The 19,179-nt window shown below is 37.0% G+C and overlaps 1 protein-coding gene across 1 annotated transcript in view; it reads left to right on the top strand.

The window, feature by feature from the left end:
- Positions 1 to 19,179, top strand: part of TRPM3 (transient receptor potential cation channel subfamily M member 3) — a 286,044-nt gene that overhangs the window by 141,087 nt on the left and 125,778 nt on the right. The window contains exons 4-6 of the mRNA XM_037374290.1: positions 6,086 to 6,299; positions 9,905 to 10,029; positions 18,934 to 19,105. Of these exons, the coding sequence (XP_037230187.1) occupies positions 6,086 to 6,299; positions 9,905 to 10,029; positions 18,934 to 19,105 (511 nt within the window). The remainder of the gene's footprint in view (positions 1 to 6,085; positions 6,300 to 9,904; positions 10,030 to 18,933; positions 19,106 to 19,179) is intronic.

Below are 19,179 nucleotides of genomic sequence, written 5' to 3'. Positions count from 1 at the left end.
CTGAACACAGTATGAAGGTGTTCTATGGTCATATTTCCAGCCCAAAACCTTATTTTAGGGTAGATTATAGTCAAAGAGCTGCCTAAATATTTGTTGTGGGTTTATTAATAGAAAGAATTAAACTCCTGTCTCTGAATTTACTGGGTACAAATTCTTTCCCATAATAAATAAAACTTACCAAATCAAAAGCTTTCTGTGAAAGCCAAGAGGTTGCTCAGTCAAAGCAACCAACCAGTTTTGCCAGCAGAGGAGGGGGAAAAAGAGCATTTAAATTATCTTGAAAAATAAGAAAAGGAACAGGTGTATAATAATCCTTAGAAACGTTCTTGTTCAGACTGTATACATTCAAACCCAACAAGCAGAGAAGCTGGAACATCAACAGCAGCAGGAGGAGAGAGAGAAAAAGGAGAAAACATGATCAAATATGCTAGTTAGTTATTTTCTAGCTACTGGATATGAAATATCACTATAGCATATAAGCTGATTTTTGCTGACAATTGTGGTAAGTTAATATTGTGCCTATTGGATAATAGAATAACCCTGTAAAACTGCAAGATTTAACAAGCTGACCAGCATTAAGGGAAGACCCAGGAGGAGAATTTGGCATAAAATTCAACACCTCTTCCTTACTTTATTTCATGAAATGGATGCCAACACATGAAAATTATTAAGAAGGGAAACACAGAAGTGTTATCTTGGTCTATGCTAACAGTAAAATTGGTACATTTTTCTGAATCAGGCTACAAGGAATTAGGTGTATGGTAGAAACCATAACCTCAGATTTGTAACTGGGAAACTGGTAGTTAACTAATGGAACAGATTAGTGCGTATAAGACTGACATATAATTATTTCCTCTATTGAAAGGAACAGAATTGGATTGTCATAATATACAAGCGGTTTTGATAGTAAATCTATCTATACCTTACATCTATATTTGCAAGCTACAAATGCAATGACATAATAATGTATCAGTTGCCACCAGACAATTAACAGTGGCATCATCAGCTGTGAAAGTGAAAATTATGCTGAAATTGTAGCAGAACACATGGGTGTGGAACAAAACAGAAAAGGCAGTGCAGTTTGACATGTCGCAAATAAAACTGGCTATGCCATTAGTTTCATTGCCACAGCCACATAGGAAATTTTCAAACAGCATGAATTTTGCTAATACCTTTTAGTTGTTAAAAGTGTCTTCAGTGGGACTGCACTAAGCTACTTAAATCCATAATGTGTCTAGCTGAGGGTGCAGCGAATTATATAGAAGCGTATAGCTGAAAATAGGTAACATTGGTTAACAAGATCAATTACTAAAGACACCTTTCTTTCAGCGTTCATGTAACCACAGATGATCCTGCAACAACCCTAGTTTTTAGATCTCTGTCAATCACGTATTTTCTTTACAAGTGGCTCCACCCATTAATGTTGAAATGCTGTTCACATTTACATGTTTTTATGGCAGATTTTCAATTCTGACAACTGTAGAAAGATCTGAGAGGGATATGGACATATGTAAACTTTATTAAGAGCTTTTGCAGTAAATCAGTGGATTAAAAAAAGACAAAATGTGATCTGCTTATATCAGTTGGCTCTTTAGGAGTTTAAGAAATAACAGGAATGATTTCATCTAGCTGTATAGTGGCAATTTATTACCCTAACTTCGAGAGCAATTATCAAACTAATGTGAGTGATTCCTTTCCAATTATGAGCAATATTCTGGAAAATTTCAGAATAGAATCTGGTCATTAGTGGACCAGTTAAGACAATCTTGCTGTGATGCATGTTGCTAACCCAATTTGTAAAATTTACTATGTGCCTTTCCACACACAAAAAAACCCTGTAACGTTCTTATTAATTGGTGTGCCTGGATTCTGTATCAGACTTTTTTAAAGGACTGCTATTTACAGAACTGAAATTTCTTTGATCATGGTTTTTCAAGGTTAGGTGGAAGATGGCTGTTCAAAAAGCTTTAGTGAGTTAAATATATTCCTCCTAACTGAATGCATTCCTATGATACATTTAATATACACAATGAAAAGTTAACAGATATTTGCAGCTGTAGGGAAAATGAAGTTTACTTCAGTGTTGAAAGCTTAACCTTTCTTATGGTGCACAGATACATGAAAGAATGTCAGTAGAAATCTAATGTACGTAAACAGTTTCTTAGAAAGACTTTATAATATTTAGAACCTCAAAAAATTATACTTTATTAAGGATGTTTGGAAATCAGCCATATAAAAAGATATATTTCTGCTTTTAAGATATATTGAGTTCTATCAAAACTGTGTAAAAAGACTCTGAAAAGCCATCAGTGCTTTTGAGAAAAAAAAAAAAAGTTACCCTGTAACTTGCATAAAACATGAAAAAGACAGAAAACATTGTTTTTATTATAGTAAATTAATACTTAAAGAGTATTTACAGACTTTAAAAGATGGCGTCCTACATGGAGAAAAAGAGGAAGTAACAACAAAGCAGCAATCCAAAGCTCATTTAAATGAGTGAAGGTTCTTCCACTATTTAGTGGAACTTGCATGATGCCTTAAAATGTTAAGAACATTAATTTAAAAAGAACCAGTCCATTTTCAGTCTAAGTGAGAGTTTTTCTGTTGGATTCAGTGAGAATTATATCAGGCCTATTTTTTATATAAAGATCACACTTTGAGGGAATCAGTCTTTACCTCGAAGAAGTGTCTGCAGTGGCAGAATCTTGTTTAACATGGGTGAAATAGCCATCCAGTACCGGCATGCATCAAAGAGAGACAAAGGAGCAACATTAGACTGCAGATCACAAAATGTTTTCTGAAGAGATTCTCTTTAAAGAAATACAAAACAATTATGGATCTTTCTATTTTTTTCACTGAGACTCTCTGCAATCATTCACCATGTACTTTAATGAGACAGCTGGGCTTGAGCAGCACCGTAGTCATTTTACCACTCGGGAACTTTGACTTTTGCCCTAAGGCATTGGAGTCTAACTTGCAAGCGTCTAGCTGTTTGACTGATGATGATGCAGTTACCTTTTAGGAAACCACTTGATAAAAAAAGTGAAACAAGTGTTGTCATCAAATGGCACCCTTGCTGACTACTTCTGTGCTAGCTTAGGAATCAAATAGGCATGACAACTTGAACTTAATTTAACATTTCATGGCATTGTGCTGATGTCAGTCAGGTCAGTCTATAGGTTTTGTGGTTCGAAACTACTTTTGCTTCCTGTCTTGCCCTGCTCTTCTGATACATAACAACAGAAGTCCTGCATTCTATCCATACACCACTCCCATAAAGAAGGGATTAAATCATTTGCCATTAGAACTGATCATTTATACAGCTGACAGATACACCAGACATGGAATTTTAGAGTAACAAAGCAGTGGTTTAGCTTAGATTTACACTTAGATTTTAAATTTGCCTCTGGAAGCTATAGAAAAAGAATTCAGCAACAGCAGAAATGCTCATTAAGATTCTAAACAAAAACTGAAAAGGCCGAATATTCTGCTACAAGATTGAAAGAAATGAATCTTTAATATGGACAAAAGTGGCCTTAAAAGTGTTTATTCATAATTTAATGCGTACTTTGAAAGTGATGACAAAAGAATTCTCTTGTACTTACTAGTTAACATGTTAAGTAATGGCAGAAGAGTAATCCCAAGCACACCAAACTGAAAATGGCCTCTGTAACAGCAAACATGAGTCAGTCATAAAACCTGAGATCTGTGCATGGAAGAAAAATCATGATGCTTGACACCATTGCCCTTCTCATAAACTTTAAAACAGTAAAGCTTATCCATGATGATTTAAATTGTAATTTACATGAAAAAAACTCTGAGATTTATTTTTGCTTATATTTTCTTCTTATGAAGTAAAATGAACTCTTATCATAAGCATAGAAGGGGTTTGCAGTATAAAGAACAAGCAGTTGTTTTCAGCAAAAGATGTGTACATTTCAAATGAATGCAAGAAAATATTTCTCCTAACATTGTGATTCACTATGTTTATTTATATTTATTGAAATTCAGAGGTCTTAGTGGATAAAAAAAATGAAAGAGGTTTTTGCCAATTAATACATAGGCTTAAGATAGTGAAGTCACAAATTCTAGGGTATAAAACAATCCTAAAGAATCAAAAAAAACATTCACTGGCTGGATTGATTAGTTAATACACATCTGATGCCATTTTTGCCTTCATCCCAATACCATCCCAGATGATGCCATGGCCTCTGTTTTCAGCAAATTTTATGGGCATTACTAACAGAAATTCACTTTAATTATCTCCTTAAAACTCCAAATCTGTCTTCACCAAAAAACAGAGGTAAGGTACAGTGATACCAAAACATAACCTCCATAGTCTGACCAGCAGAAGTTCCGCGTAGGCCCAGCTGAAGGATGTCATCTGTCTGTTAATGCAGTATTAACAAGGCATTGTCCTTTGCAACCTCGGCTGTCCCTAAGGGCGGAGCAAAGGGAGTAAGGATCAGTATCCTTACAACCCCTCTGTTGTGTTAAAACTTTGACAGCCCTTGAATCCCAAACAAAATTATTAGTTTCACCATCTGGTCGGCAGGTTCAGGTGCCATGCAAGATTTTAACTCCCACACAGGAAATGGGATGCTGTGTGGGTGCAGTTCATGTATATATAAGCTCAAGGGTACATTAAGCTCTTGCCAGATATGAATATTGTATGTTTTGTCCATTAGCTGTTACGAATTTGCCTGGCTCCTGCAGAGAACATTACTGATGCACTGGGTTGAATGTGTGTTCCCAAGTTCTTGCGCAGCTTTCAGTTTGGCTGTGCCCCCCTTGCTTCCCTGTGACTATTTGCCCAAACAGGCTTCAGCATCTAGAAATATAAAGAATGGCTGTTCACTGTGCAACAACCCACTCTTGAAAAAGTTAAGTCCTTATTTATTATTAAACTAGAAAGGAGTCCACTTTACTGTCATATGATTTACAAAAAAAGAACAACCTTTTGGAAAGAAATACTGATTAGACATGTTAAAAAAGAACAAAATTATTATATAATATATGTGGATATTATACTACCTGGCATGTTGCAATACGTTAGAACTAGGCATTCCTCCAGCTGAAAGCGAAGGTGCCTGTGTTATAGACCTGATAGCTGTACTGGCAGCCCGTCAAGGGAATGATTGCTGAAGTAACTCAGTATGCATCAGTTCAGTAAGATAGATGAATGGCTTTGTATAATCCATTTTATTCAATTAAGCGGGTCCTTCCAGATCTTACCAGCTACAGAACAAATTTTCTCCTGATACATCCCATTTCTGCTGTGCAACTGGAATTCAGAAAAGTATCATCTGCCCTACCATGGGCTTTGTGAAACCTTTCATATATCAACAACAGGAGTAGGAAAAAGAGCCCAGACAGAAAGGCTTGTCAGGAAGAGATAGTTATGTGTATAACATGGTAGTGCTGTATAAATTTTGAAGACAGTTATCCTTGAGCACACACAGATGGGTATGATCTCCCTTGCCGCGAAATGCTGCAGGTGTAACAGAGAAGAGCCAAGAACTGAAAGTTTGTAAATGTGCTTTAAAGCACTTTTAGGGTCCTGTGTCCTGTTAGGTAAATTCATGATCGATACAAAGTAGTCTGTAACCCATCAATTAGCATTCATTCACCTGAAAGGTACCTGCTTATTAGTCTTGTTCAGTTTAAACTTGTGTGCTTGAACAACTGAGCTTGTTCCTTTTACTTCCTACCATTTGAGAGTTTGATATTGTTAATTTGAAAATAAGGTACAAATGAATGCATAGTTGTGACTGACTACCTAGGTCAATTTTGCAGGCCATTTAAATTTCTGCTCCAGTTTTTATATCCATAAATTGAAGACATTTATCTTTCAAGCATTACTAAGCATATTGAAATAATTAATGACTCAATTTCTTAAATTGCAAATGTTTCATTATTTCTAGTTTCCCAGTTACTTAAGTTTTGGAAAATCATCGTTATCAATTAGTGCTTTTGTCATAAAGGTTGCCTTTTTTCAGTGTTCTGTTTGGCATAGATCGTATGTGTTAGGAACCAGTGAGTATAACCAATCTTTTTTGCTTTACTCCTGCCCTTATTTCTGCAGTATGTACGTGTGTCTTTTGACACAAAGCCTGACCTTCTTCTGCATCTGATGACCAAAGAGTGGCAGCTTGAGCTCCCCAAACTTCTCATCTCTGTGCACGGGGGCCTTCAGAATTTCGAACTTCAGCCAAAACTCAAGCAAGTCTTTGGAAAAGGCCTCATTAAGGCTGCTATGACAACTGGAGCATGGATATTCACTGGAGGAGTAAACACAGGTAACAGCAACATTGAAATGAAAGCACAGTGACATCTAGGAGATTTCATGACAGAAAAAAATTAGGACTGGTGAGATTAAGAAGCCATTCCATGTTTTAATTTGTGTTGGCTGTACGATATGCAAACAAGCAAATGCCAAGTTCGTACCAGCCTGGCAGATACCAGGGAATAAAAGGTTTGCTAAGGCATGAAAAGCACACTGGAGAGCTGAAAGTAAAGCCTCCTGCTTAGCAGTTATATTAGTATATTGCAGTGAAGTCTTTAGAATAACAGTAAGCTACAGGGAGAGACTACTAACCAGAAACTGAAGAAGTCAAACTCTCTTTACATAAAATGGAAAAAATTTTCATCCAAAGACCTCTATTTTATCTTATAAGGTGATCTGTAGTATGAAAGGGGAAAAGGTCTGTTTTGTGGATGTGATGGAAAACTTTATTGTAAATAAGTACCACTTTTTCCTTTCTTATAGACAGCTTGACCTAATTTTTTTCTATTACCCCTGCAGCAAGAGTGATAACATTGCCATTTCTATTCTAAGTTAAGAACATCATTAACATACCATACGGGTGTCCTAATGACCCAAGGTAACAGCTTACCCAGCTCCACTGAGTGACCACACGTAGGTTTTGAGAATAAGCTGCAAAACATAGTTCTCCAGATAAAAAAGGTTGGGCAATGTCTTCCCAGTTACCCTCCTTGAAGGAGGCAGAAAGGAGAAGAGTTGCAGAGGAAAGCTGAAGAGTTCTGCTAGAAATACATGCAAGAAGTTTTGAGCTAGGACACGTACTTGTAAGTTCTTACGTAGTTTTCATTTTCTGCAGTAACAAAGCTAGCATTTATTACTTTAGTGATCCCACAGAGTGTATCCTCTTACTGTCTATGGAAAACACTGTAATCACTCTATCATGCATTAATTTTAGTGCATTGTGGATCAGCTCCTACATATTTGAATATGAATGCTTAATAGGAGTCTTGGGCCTTTTCGTTTCCAGAGCACATCAAATTTAAATCAATATTTAGTTTTATCACAGCAGTAATACAAATAGCAAAGAAGAGGCGTAGCTTCCAGAGTGTTATACAGATAAACAGACTCACATGTATGTAATATCCCCTACATCTCTGCAGAACAAGGAAGAAAATCAGGTTAAATATCGACCTGTACACTGTGGTGAGAATGTTAGTTGCCAGATACTCCTGTAGTGATGATGATGAAGACAGATACAAATTGAAAGTTAATATCACATTAGAAAACTTAGATATTGTACACACATTGCAGTGGATTACAACAGAAACTGTAGAAATCAAACTACAGAAACTTTGTAAACAAGGACTGACTATTAACATCGCCATTTGGCAAATGCACAGCTGCTTTATACTATCATCATAGCTGCAAATGCCAAAACAATACAAATAAACAAAGAAAGTCAACTTCTTATTGTTGAAATTATATTATTTTTGCTGTAATAAAAAAATTACCTAGACAAAACAGTGAAGTTCAAGTTGTTGTGTGTTATTTTAAAAACTTATAATTCCAGAAGCAGTTCTTCATTATCAGTTACATCTCGTTGCTGGTTTTGATTTCTGGAGCAAAGCAGTTGATTATGCCAGGGCTAGGTTTTCAGACTGTGTAGATGAAAATTAAGTGTTTTATCTCTATGTGAAATTGTACAAATTGGGAATTTCTGAGTACAGTGTGTTCTGTTGATGAATTTTTAAATCAGATTTATCATAAGGAAAAGTATAATTGAAAAAACCTGAAATACTGCTGTTGGACTAAGAGTCAGTGAGGTGACAGGGATGATGCATACTTGGCTATAACCATGACTCTTAAATGACTTAGACAAGTTGTTCTGAATATTCACGTTATACCAAAAGTTGATTATTCTAAATAGCAGAAATTTTTGCAGCCTGGACAGTTTTTCTGCTTTGAATCCTTTGGGTTACTGGATCGTAGCTTCATTCATAGTTGATTGCAGTGTCATGGTTTAACCCAAGCTGGCAACCAAGTACCACACAGCTGCTTGTTCACTCCACCCCCCCTGCAGTGGGATGGGCAGGAGAATCAGCAAAAAGGTAAAACTCGTGGGTTGAGATAAGAACAATTTAATAATTGAAATAAAATAAAACAAAACTGTTTATCATTATCATCATTATCATTGTTGTTATTATTACTATTATTACAATTATAATAGCAAGGAGAGAGAGGGAGAGAGGAATAAAACACAAAGGAAAACCCCCAAGTGATTCACAATACAGTTGCTCACCACGCCTGACCGATGCCCAGCCAGTCCCTGGGCAGTGATCTGCAGCTCCCAGCCAACTCCCCACAGCTGATACACTGAGCAGGAGCTCTGTGGTACGGAATATCCCTGTGGTTAGTTGAGGTCAGCTGTCCTGGCTCTGCTCCTGCCTGGCTTCTTGTGCCCCTGCTCATGGGCAGCGCATGGGAGACTTGAAGGAAGAGTCCTTGATTTAGAATGAGCACTACTTAGCAACAACTAAAACATCAGTGTGTTAGCAGCACTATAACCATACTGAGTCCAAAACACAGCATCGTCCTAGCTACTAAGAAGAAAATTAACTCTATCTCAGCTGAAACCAGGACATGCAGGTACAGGGTTTTTATCCTTTTCCACCACAGGAAGGAAATTAGATTCCAGGATGTAGAGGACTTGCTAGGTTGGGGTTTTTTTTCTTACATGGTTTATTTACAGTGTAGAAAAACTACAGCTAAAATCTCATCCATTATGTGACCTGTAATTCCAAACCAGTCATCTTGAAATTGTGGAACCTGAGCAAGAAGCAAACACAGAAACTGAGTAACAGATAATGTCTGCAGCAAATCCACAGGTCTGCTATAGTGCAGCCGCATCATAAAAATAGTTATTGGTGCACAGGTAAAAAAATCATTGTATGAAAAGGAAGGAGGATAAGGCACTTGCCCTCCGCACAAACATTCCCCTGAAACACTAACAAAGCTGGCTTAAAGCTTGCCAGGAGCGTTATCAGCAACCGGCTGGAAACAAGCTGGGGAGCAGTCACTGTCTCTGTACTACTTTCTGTTTTCTCACTGATCCCCAGGGCAGGTTCTAGTACCTACTGGAAGCTATCTCAGGTGACTCAGTTTGTTTGGAAGGAATGGTAGAATAGCTCACCACAGAGTGGTATAATGACATTTTCCATTTCCATCCTTTATTCAGACAGATTGAAACTTTTGTGTACAAGTTACACTTTTTAGGGGTTTGGGGGAGGTGTTTAATTCCTGTGCTGCTTTCTGTCCTTGGGAAGGATACAAATGCTTGCACGCACACATTTGTGAACACAAGTGCAGTTAAACAAGTTGCAGTCAGCTGACAATATTTCCTTTCTTATTTATAGAGCTGTGTAATTTTTTTCTTGCAACTTCATTTAACATGTTTTAGATTAGATAAAATGGACTTACAGTATTACTGTAATAAGAATCAACAGGAATATATTCGTAGCTTTACTGAATTGTAAGTATATGCATAGATGTTCCCTCAAAAAGAATTCTGTACTAAATCCATTCAATAATGAACAAAAAGGACATAGTTTGAATTTCTATTTTATGCGTATTCTTTCCCAGGAGTCATTCGGCATGTTGGAGATGCGCTGAAAGATCATGCTTCAAAATCTCGGGGGAAGATCTGCACCATTGGTATAGCCCCCTGGGGGATTGTGGAAAATCAAGAGGACCTGATTGGCAAAGATGTAAGCCCTATATGGATACAGATCACCTCCAATATATATAAATCTTCCAGTTAATTTTCCTTTTCTCTCCATCTTTCACTTAACAATTCCTCATAGAATTAATGTCTGCAGCAAAAAAATCAATCTATGCACAGATTTTCCATTATGGTTGATAGCAGTTTTGACAAAGCAATAATAAAAATTCCTGCACTGTATATTCTTTAAAAATAAATCATAAAGATATTTCATTAGATGCTATTCTTGAAAATATATTCTTTTCATCCTTAGAACACTATGAACCCTGAAAAGTGCCTAAGAAAACAAGGATTGCAAAGCTTCAATCTTATTTATTTTGAAACAATCCTATGATGCACTGGTTAAATTCAGAATTTCAGACCGTCCCCCTTATAGTATATTCCATCCTACACATTTTTATTGCTGCGCTTGTGCAGAGTCTTACAGGTGTATTGGACATGAGATCAGACCTCAAAGAATCATTACTTCAGTCACCTTCTGAAGAGCAAAGTCAGTGTTTCTTGTATTCTTTCACATCATTCTTGTCTTTTAAACCTATACTGTTACTCAGAAAGATTAATTCCCTGATTTTAAATATGTGAATAATTTACTTACACTGCTCATATGTTACCTGAAACTTCTCTGAGACCTTTGTTTTTCTTAACTCACCTCTGATTCATTCCCAAGCAATCTGCCTGAGAAACAGTGGCTAACTTTGAGTTGAGAAAAGATAGTCTCCATTCTGAATAATAAACGTTTTTCTTGACTACATTACTCTAAACCATTCATCTCTGTATGTTCACCCCTTAGCAAGTTGGGGAGGGGAAGAAAATTCAAGTATCAGTTAGGTCAGAAGGAATTACAATCAGTATGAAGAAACTGATCTAGCTGGAATTCATTGCAATTCATTATTAAAGTATAGCCATTAGGAGGAATTGTGTTAGCAGGGGAGTTTGTACTCTTAATACCACTAGCGCTTGTATAATAGGGTTACTAATATATACAAACAAGCAGGACGGGACTCTTAATCAGTATTGTGACTCACTAATGAACTCTTCTGAGATGCAGTGCAAAAGGTGACAAGCAGAAATAGCTAATCACAAAGGCAAGATGCAACGTGTTAAAGTGTAATGTAAACATCAATTTCAAATGATCAGTCATTACAGACTATTAATGGAGTTATGGAAGCATTGAAAGATGAAAGAAGGCAAGAAAGGACATCAAATTAGTTGTGAATTTGAGGACATTGGTATTCCTCCATTAGTTATTTCCACCTGTTGGAAAGCTAACTACCTTTGTTCTCAGCTAGTCACCATAGAAAGACATGAAGAAACAAGTTGTTTTCCCAGCTCTTCCAGCCAACTGGAACAGCCACCTCTGATTTCTGATTTCTGATTTCTTTAAGAGGCGTTTTCCTCTAAATAGCCTTCCAATTTAGCAGGGAACCAAGAAGTTGTATACTAATTTTTTTCAAAAAAAAAAAGCTTTCTGGTAATCCAAAAAAAGGTTAATAGTCTGATCATCAGACAGAAAGCGACAGAAGTTTAAAAACCAGTAAAGAAAACAAATTTGGGTAAAGTCTTCCATTAATGGACCCACAAATATACCAATAGCATTACAATTGCAGGGTCATCACTAAAGGACAAAAATAGTTCCAAAATGTACTTTGTGATAGGCAGAATTGAAATTGCCCCTCCAAACTTCCTGGCCACTAATATTTTCATAAAATGATTTATCAATGGCATGATACAATGCTGAAGCACTTCTGGTTTTGTCCATCTCTAATGCACATGTAATGATATTACTTTATACTTACCAATATTTAATTTCATCTTCCATTTTATTGCCTAGTCAGGCTGCTTTAGGAAGACTTCCTTTAACTCTTCATAGTCCACTGAAATATCTGTCAGATTTTCACAGTCTTCTTAACCCCAAATCCCTTACAACTGGGTTGAACAGAACATGACCCAGCTTAAGGCAGGCTACTTGTGTCACTAAGTCTTCTTAGTAACACTCAGTCTTTGCAAAAATTAACTTTTCCTTCTTACTGTCTTCCCTACCCTTAGCTTTCCTCAGTTACTAGTGCCTCAAAGGACTTTCCCTGTTATCCAATGTGTGCAGTTTCTTTAGAAGCATTTGGTGAGGAAGCTTTTTGAAAGCTTTTTGAAAATCAAAGGGTACTGGCTCATTAGATGTGAATGGTGTGAAATGAACCAAAAACAGGAACTGTAAATAGCACCGTAAGCATGTAAATCAACATTAAACAAGAAACAAAGGCTACAAAAGATTATGCAGGAGGTGGAAAAAGTCAACCAATAGTAAAAGGCCTGTTGAACTTCAGCATCAATGTGGCTTTATACCTATATACACGACGTCTAGTTAAATTATGATCAGAACTGAAGAGCTGTCAAAACATACCCTTCCAGCATCACATAGATAGAAAATTTTCTTAGTCATGGGATTTGGGGAGTGGTGGGCAGGGGGGAGAGTTAATGCCACTGCACGTGCCCCAGTGCATGTTGCCTCCTGCCTCCTGTGCCTTGTGGCAAGTCCAGCATGCTCTGCAGACCTGCGCCTGTGTTAGTGATCCAGCCCTTGCCTGGCTTCTATGGATCTTAAAGTCACAGCTAAGGAGTTTTATTACATTTACCAATCGATCCAGATCAGTCAGCTCTTGGCAATCCCGAAGGATTTCCTCAGAGCCATAAAGAGGACTGGCCAAGTTAAGCAAAATATTACTGTCGTTTGCTATTCATTATATTGTGATGATTAAAGCTCCCTAAAGAGACTTGTCTTATTCCAGTACTGTAAAAGCAATATAGCAGAAAATAGTGCCCATCTTAACACACCTAGATTCTAATTTAAAATCAAAGCACACAAGGGAAAGTTAGTTAGTTGCCTTACTTCCAATTTTCTTACAGAACTGAGGATGTAGGGTGGCTTGCTCAGTCTTGTAGAAAACTTCAACTATAAAGTACTTCCTACATAGAGAGCCATTCTTCCTTTTAAAGGAGTGCACTTTGTGAGTCTTCATAGCGTGCATGTCTTTCCTTTCAGAGACTGTTCAGTCCTCATTTGGGTTTAATTCTTAGTCACCTCAGTAGTAACAGTGCCTAGATTACGAAGTGGACATGATTTTAGTATTTTCCTTTTGCTCAATGAAATCATTCAAATAAATTTCATTTGTAGCCCAAAGAACCCAGTATTTGAGACTTAAATCAAAATACACTTTTATTGTGCAACTTAGTGAGAAGGACATTTCCAGCATACTGTGATATGTCATTGGTCAGTCAAGATGCTGTAGTACATAACCTAGTAACTTAATAGAATACATTTGTTAGTAATTAAAGTTTCGAGGGGGGAAAATCCAACCTTTTACTTACTGAACAAGTTGAAACTAAAATTCAGCTCTGTGCTGCTATGCTGAATCACTGCAAAACCCATGACATGCTGTAAAAATCCTTACATACATGAATGCAGCAAGTTGCCGTAAGAAGTTCCTAAATTCCCTTCAAATTTCTTCCATTTTATTTGTCTCCCTTAGACTACTCTTATAGCCTTGGATTATAGTGTGTTTCCCTCCCTGTATTGCTTCATTGACCTGTTGGTTACACTCAACAACTGGAATATGGCAAAACTGAAGCTCAGCAGAAATTTTGGCAAAAGTGAAATACTTGTTATTTTTAACAAAGGCTTTAGCCAATGAAAAAGAAGAAATAAGGGTCAGCTTTTATCATTTAGAATGATTTCTTTTATCATTTAGAATGTTCAGCAGAATGCACAACCCAAAATATAAGCCTACTTTGTAGATTTGTGCATAAACAGATAAAAGTGCTACATAAAAGCAAAGTGTGAGAAAAAAACTACTTTCTCACAGCAAATTTATTTATTATTATTTATTTTATATATATATTATATAATATATAATATATATTTATTATACAGTATTTTATATATAACATATTGTATATACTTTAATGTATAATATAATATCTATTATATTATATTAGATATATATGTTATATTTTTTTTATATACACACACACACACTTATCAACCCCTTTCATGCTCTCTGTTCCAGAATAAGTTATATTTTTTACTTCCTGGAACATAAATGCTGGAAGCACAGTCATTGCCAATGTTCTTTACAGATTTCACTAACAGCAGAAGCCTGTTCTTTTGTACTACTCAGAATATTCAGGAAAAATAAATATAGTAAAACCCAAGCAATGAGTATGTTTACTGCTACTTGAAATCTACTCTCCTATACAGATAAAATCATATAAATAAGGAGCAAATATTTTCCATTTTTATATAAAATCTGTATTTATATTGGACTAAATATAAATTAAATCCAAACATCTTTAGATATTTATTTTGTTGAAAAATAAACCCTGGATTTCTCAGTCTGTTTCTAGATGATAATGCTTCTGATCTATTAGAGACTGCAGTTTCAGAGTAACCATTTTTTATATTAGTGCATTTGCTGAATTTTATAACTGTAACTTGAGGTGAGAACATGTCATTAGCAAAGTTTTTTCTGGGATGCTCAAATGGTACTCGCAGCAGAACTCTGCAGTATTGCCCTACTTGCTCAGTTACATCCTCAGCTTTTTTCAGTATCAGTTTGGATGTTGGAATAGGGAGGAAACAAAAGCTTGAAGGTTGTGTGCACTTTGGAGGGCAGGATCACAACAGAGAAGTTGGAATCAGCCTGTCATGGAGCAAGTGCTAGCATGAACTTCTCAAAATCCCTGGGCAATAATGGACTAAACTTCTCCTGGAAAAGTGAAGTCCTTCCATGTTGTAGTGGGTCACCAGGTGGTTATTAATAGTTAACAACTCAATTACATCACATCTCTATGCTGTTTCAGAAAAATTAGTATTATGCTGGAATCTAGTAACAGGACTGATTTATGGCATTGGCCACAGGTAAGGCCAATGTCTATTTATAAGTCAAGTAAATAAGAGCAAACAGGAGGTACAGAAAACATAATCAATGAGGAAAGCTTAAAGCTTAAAGAACTGGAATTGTTTATATTACAGCTGAACTAACTGAGCAAGGCTTATTTTCATCAACACACCAGGTCCTGCCACTCCCATCTCCCTGATCCCATCACTATATGCTTCATTATAAAGGACTCCACTCTTCTAGTACCAAGTCCCATTCATTTTCAGAATACTGCCTACCTCCCTGAGATTACCAAAGGTTATCCAAACCAGAAAAAGTGTGCATTCAAGAATTGGCATTTATATATATATAAAAAAATCATATAGCTGTCAAGCTTGGTAGGTATGTAGCCAGAACTCACAACTGTAAACTGCTATCTTTTAACCTCGTTCCGGTGAGTCTTGACAGAAACACCAGCATTTGTATTACCTGTTCTGTGTATGTGTACCAGGCAACACATACATCAGACTGTGAAGATGGGCTACACGTTTCCTTTTTGTTCTTTCATAGTAATCTGAATAACAACATCAGCTTATAGGATGAGACTGCTTCCTTCTGTCTCTCATACTTCTTTGTTTTCACAGTTTCAGTCAGATAATGCTTTGCTTTAATTATTGTCTGCAGGTTTCAGAATAACAATAGAAGTTACAAATCTGCGGCAACTAATTAATAAGTGTAGATTACTTTATTGGTTTTGGATTTGTTACCAATTTTGACATGGTTTTGGTAGATATTTTGCAATTATCCTTCCAGAAAGATGTTATTCTTTGAGAATAAATCGACTTGTTGGGGAAATAAACATGAATAACCACAAATAGGTCACAAGTTTGTTTAACTTTTATCCAGTGTCAAAGTATCAGAGACCCCTTGCAGGCTTGATCAGGAAATAATTGCTTGAAGGAAAGGTGTAAGGAAAAAAGAATCAGCGCTCTCATTGCAAACTACAAGGTGGGAAGCATGCCTGGGGAGAAGCTGGGGACTGACATTTTTGTGGCATATCCAGAGGATTTGGACCATGATGCTTGCAGGATCCTCTAAATTAAACCAGGATCTACTCTATTCCCTGGTGTACCCCAGGACAGTGAGGCTGAAGAGAAGGCTTAATTTGAACAACAGCTACTACTTTTTTGAGAAGCAAAGCACGCATCTCTTTCTTTCTCTGCCACTACTGTGAACGCATTAAGTTTATTGTAAATTCTTTGCCTTCACCTAGACTGCTTAGATTCATGCATTGGATCCCATGACACATGCATGCTCATTGTCCATGGTGAGTTACCCTGAGAGATTTTTCAAGTGCTGTCCCTATGTTGAGTGTCACATGCCCATGGGGAATGTAAACAGAGTGTAGCAGTGCTTTTAATTCAAGCTTGCTCCCATCTCAGGGTGCAAATGCAACTGCTGAGGTTAGTCCAGCTCCTCAGCTACTGACAGAGTGCCCTCAGCCCATACGGCGCAAGTACTGCTTCACAGTGTGGCTGCTGTCACGTTCATTAACCTATATTTAGAGGGGTTGTCTTAAGCATAAATGCTTCCTTTCAGCTCTGCAGAGGAAGATGCCAGGGGACATTATTCTGTCTTCTCAATGCAGAAGGAGGATGAAAAGACATTAAAGTCAAAGTTTTCCCGACCTTTTAACTTCCTTGTAAAATGTAAGGGATTGAAAAGAACAAAGGAATGGGAACTGCAAGAGTGAGAAAATGAAAATCTGCTGAGTGTTATGGAAAAGCAATTCGCCTCAAGAAAACAGCCTCAAAGCCTAGGATTTTCTTGCCTTCCTCAAGATTTTCTTTGTACTTTAATCAGGAAAAGACTCTGACAGTGTGGGTTTATTATTTGTTATTTAAAAAAAGTATTTCAGCTGTTGAACTGTGTATGCTGTGAACAGTTCAATTGAACATAATTGTATTCTCATTTTTACATCCACAAAATTGATTAATAATAAGATTCACCTTGTAGCTAAACAGCAGACACAGAACCAAAGTGCAGTCTTCTAATCTGCCCTGCAGCAGCATTGCTGTCAATGTGCTGAGCCTTTGGTGTGGCAGCTCATTAGAACTGCAGATCAAGCTGTCACCATGAGAAAGTTTTAAGCTGTGGCTCACAGGGACAAACCACAAGCTGCTAGAAGAAATGCATGCGCAGCAATTTGTAATCATACAATGAACAGGCAACTCAAGTCATTCCTCTTCTACTGGATCTGGCTGGCAGGTGCACTCTATATATTGAGAGGTGGGCAGGCAGTTTAAAACATCTGTAACTGTTTTAGTCTGATTTTTTTTGATTCTTAGGCGTGTGAGAAAGAAACTTCTTTTTCTTTCTGACTAGCGTGGGACTCATTGTTTCTGCGTCTGTAGAAGCTAGTCAACAAACACATCCCAGCAGTCTATTGATACTTTTTAAGCTATATGAGCCTGTAGAATAAATGGTTTATGAATGGGGCACCAAAGGAAACAGTATAAAAGAAACTTGAGCCAAAGCTATCACCTGTTCTCACAGTGGAGTGCACTGCCTTGCTGTTGGCAAGCTGCCATCTTGGTTGTCTCAGACCTATTAACTCCCTTTTGCAGGATGAACAAAAGGCTTACAGAGTACCCTCTGTGTGGCAGTTTATAACAGCAAAATGAGTCCGTGGGTTTCCCGTTGCCATCCAAGAGTTAACCAAAGTGCTGCAAGCATTCGCAAGTGGAAATAATAGGGAAAGATATCTCTGGCCTAATAATTACTGATGCATATGATTTATAAAGAATTATGCCTCAATTAGAGAGCTCTTTAGAATAACAAAAATGGAAAGAAGGTTAGGAAGAAATTATTAAGTTAATATATTTCTGTCTGCAAGCATTTTTGTCAAAACTTGCTTCTATACTTCTGTGCATTAAAAAGCACCAGATTTTGTTAGATTTGTAAAATTACCACCAGAGATGTGAAAAAAATTCCTTGCAGCTGAAGCACAGCTCAGCTGAATTTTGTAGCAAGTCACTTCAGTATTTCTTCAGCTAGGATGTCATTTTACAAATTTTCAGGAGTTTTGTGTTTCCAAAATGACAAGACATATTTGAATAATGCAGGGAAAAATACTTCTAGCACATCTCTTTGAATGATCAGCCAGAATCCCTTGACACATCACCAGTTCTTTTGCCACATCAGTACAGTCTTACTTATGTGGCTGAAGACGGACCAAAGTAGCTGATAGCCAAATGTGGCCAGTGCTATTATTTGGTCTGTCTAGAGGCTCTGGGTGAGATAGTTCTGCAACAACTTTCTCTGTCTGCAGAAGGGTTTCTTCTCATGAAAACAAATCAAAGGAAGTGTAGCAAACTGTTCATTGAATGGAAACTTTCTAAAGCTGTTGTGAACACAAATATCTGCTTTTATACTATGCTAAGAGTGGGGCAATAGTTTTTTTCCATTAAACTGGAGCTGGTACACACCTCTTCAAGAGTGGAACTCACCTGTATTGGCATATCTGCAGAGGAACTCCTGTGCACGTGGCTCTGAATGAGCTAGGACAGGGGACATGGTGCTCTATGGGGTTTGTGAAGGAAAGATCAAAGATTTTGATCAGATGAGATATTAATAGCAATGCTATTGAAAGATAGCAGCGGACAGGGTCTGTGGCGTGTGTGTAGTCACACAGATCTTTGGAGGACTGACCATTAGCTGAACTTAACACTGAGACAGTGGTCATTGATGCTATTGAAACACATTACATGCAAAACCCTTTAAGCAGTGTCAGTGTCTAAAAGGTCAGTGTTTACAAGAAGTGGCCACACTGGTTTAAGTGCTCAGGTTATTTTCTACTTTATTTATAGAGGACAACAGTGTTTGAGTGCAATACTTCAATTCATTTTGATTTTGTATTTTTCTTTTGTATCATCTTGTCAGCTGTTATCTTATAATTGATTTAGTTCAGAGGTCTTCTGTCTTTAAGACTTTGTTTTTCCTCTGTCTCAAAAATTCAGGTGGTCCGACCATACCAGACGATGTCCAATCCCATGAGTAAGTTGACAGTGCTCAACAGTATGCATTCTCATTTTATTTTGGCTGACAATGGCACTACTGGTAAATATGGAGCAGAGGTGAAACTTCGTAGACAGCTGGAAAAGCACATTTCACTTCAGAAGATAAATACAAGTGAGTAACCTTTTGCTTGTATTGTTTTATAATTGCAATTATATCAAAGACACTGTAAATTGAAATAGGCAATA

The sequence above is a fragment of the Falco rusticolus genome, chromosome Z (genome assembly GCF_015220075.1).
Source record: "Falco rusticolus isolate bFalRus1 chromosome Z, bFalRus1.pri, whole genome shotgun sequence".
Classification (NCBI taxonomy): domain Eukaryota; kingdom Metazoa; phylum Chordata; class Aves; order Falconiformes; family Falconidae; genus Falco; species Falco rusticolus.
This window is presented reverse-complemented; position numbering and strand designations above follow the sequence as displayed.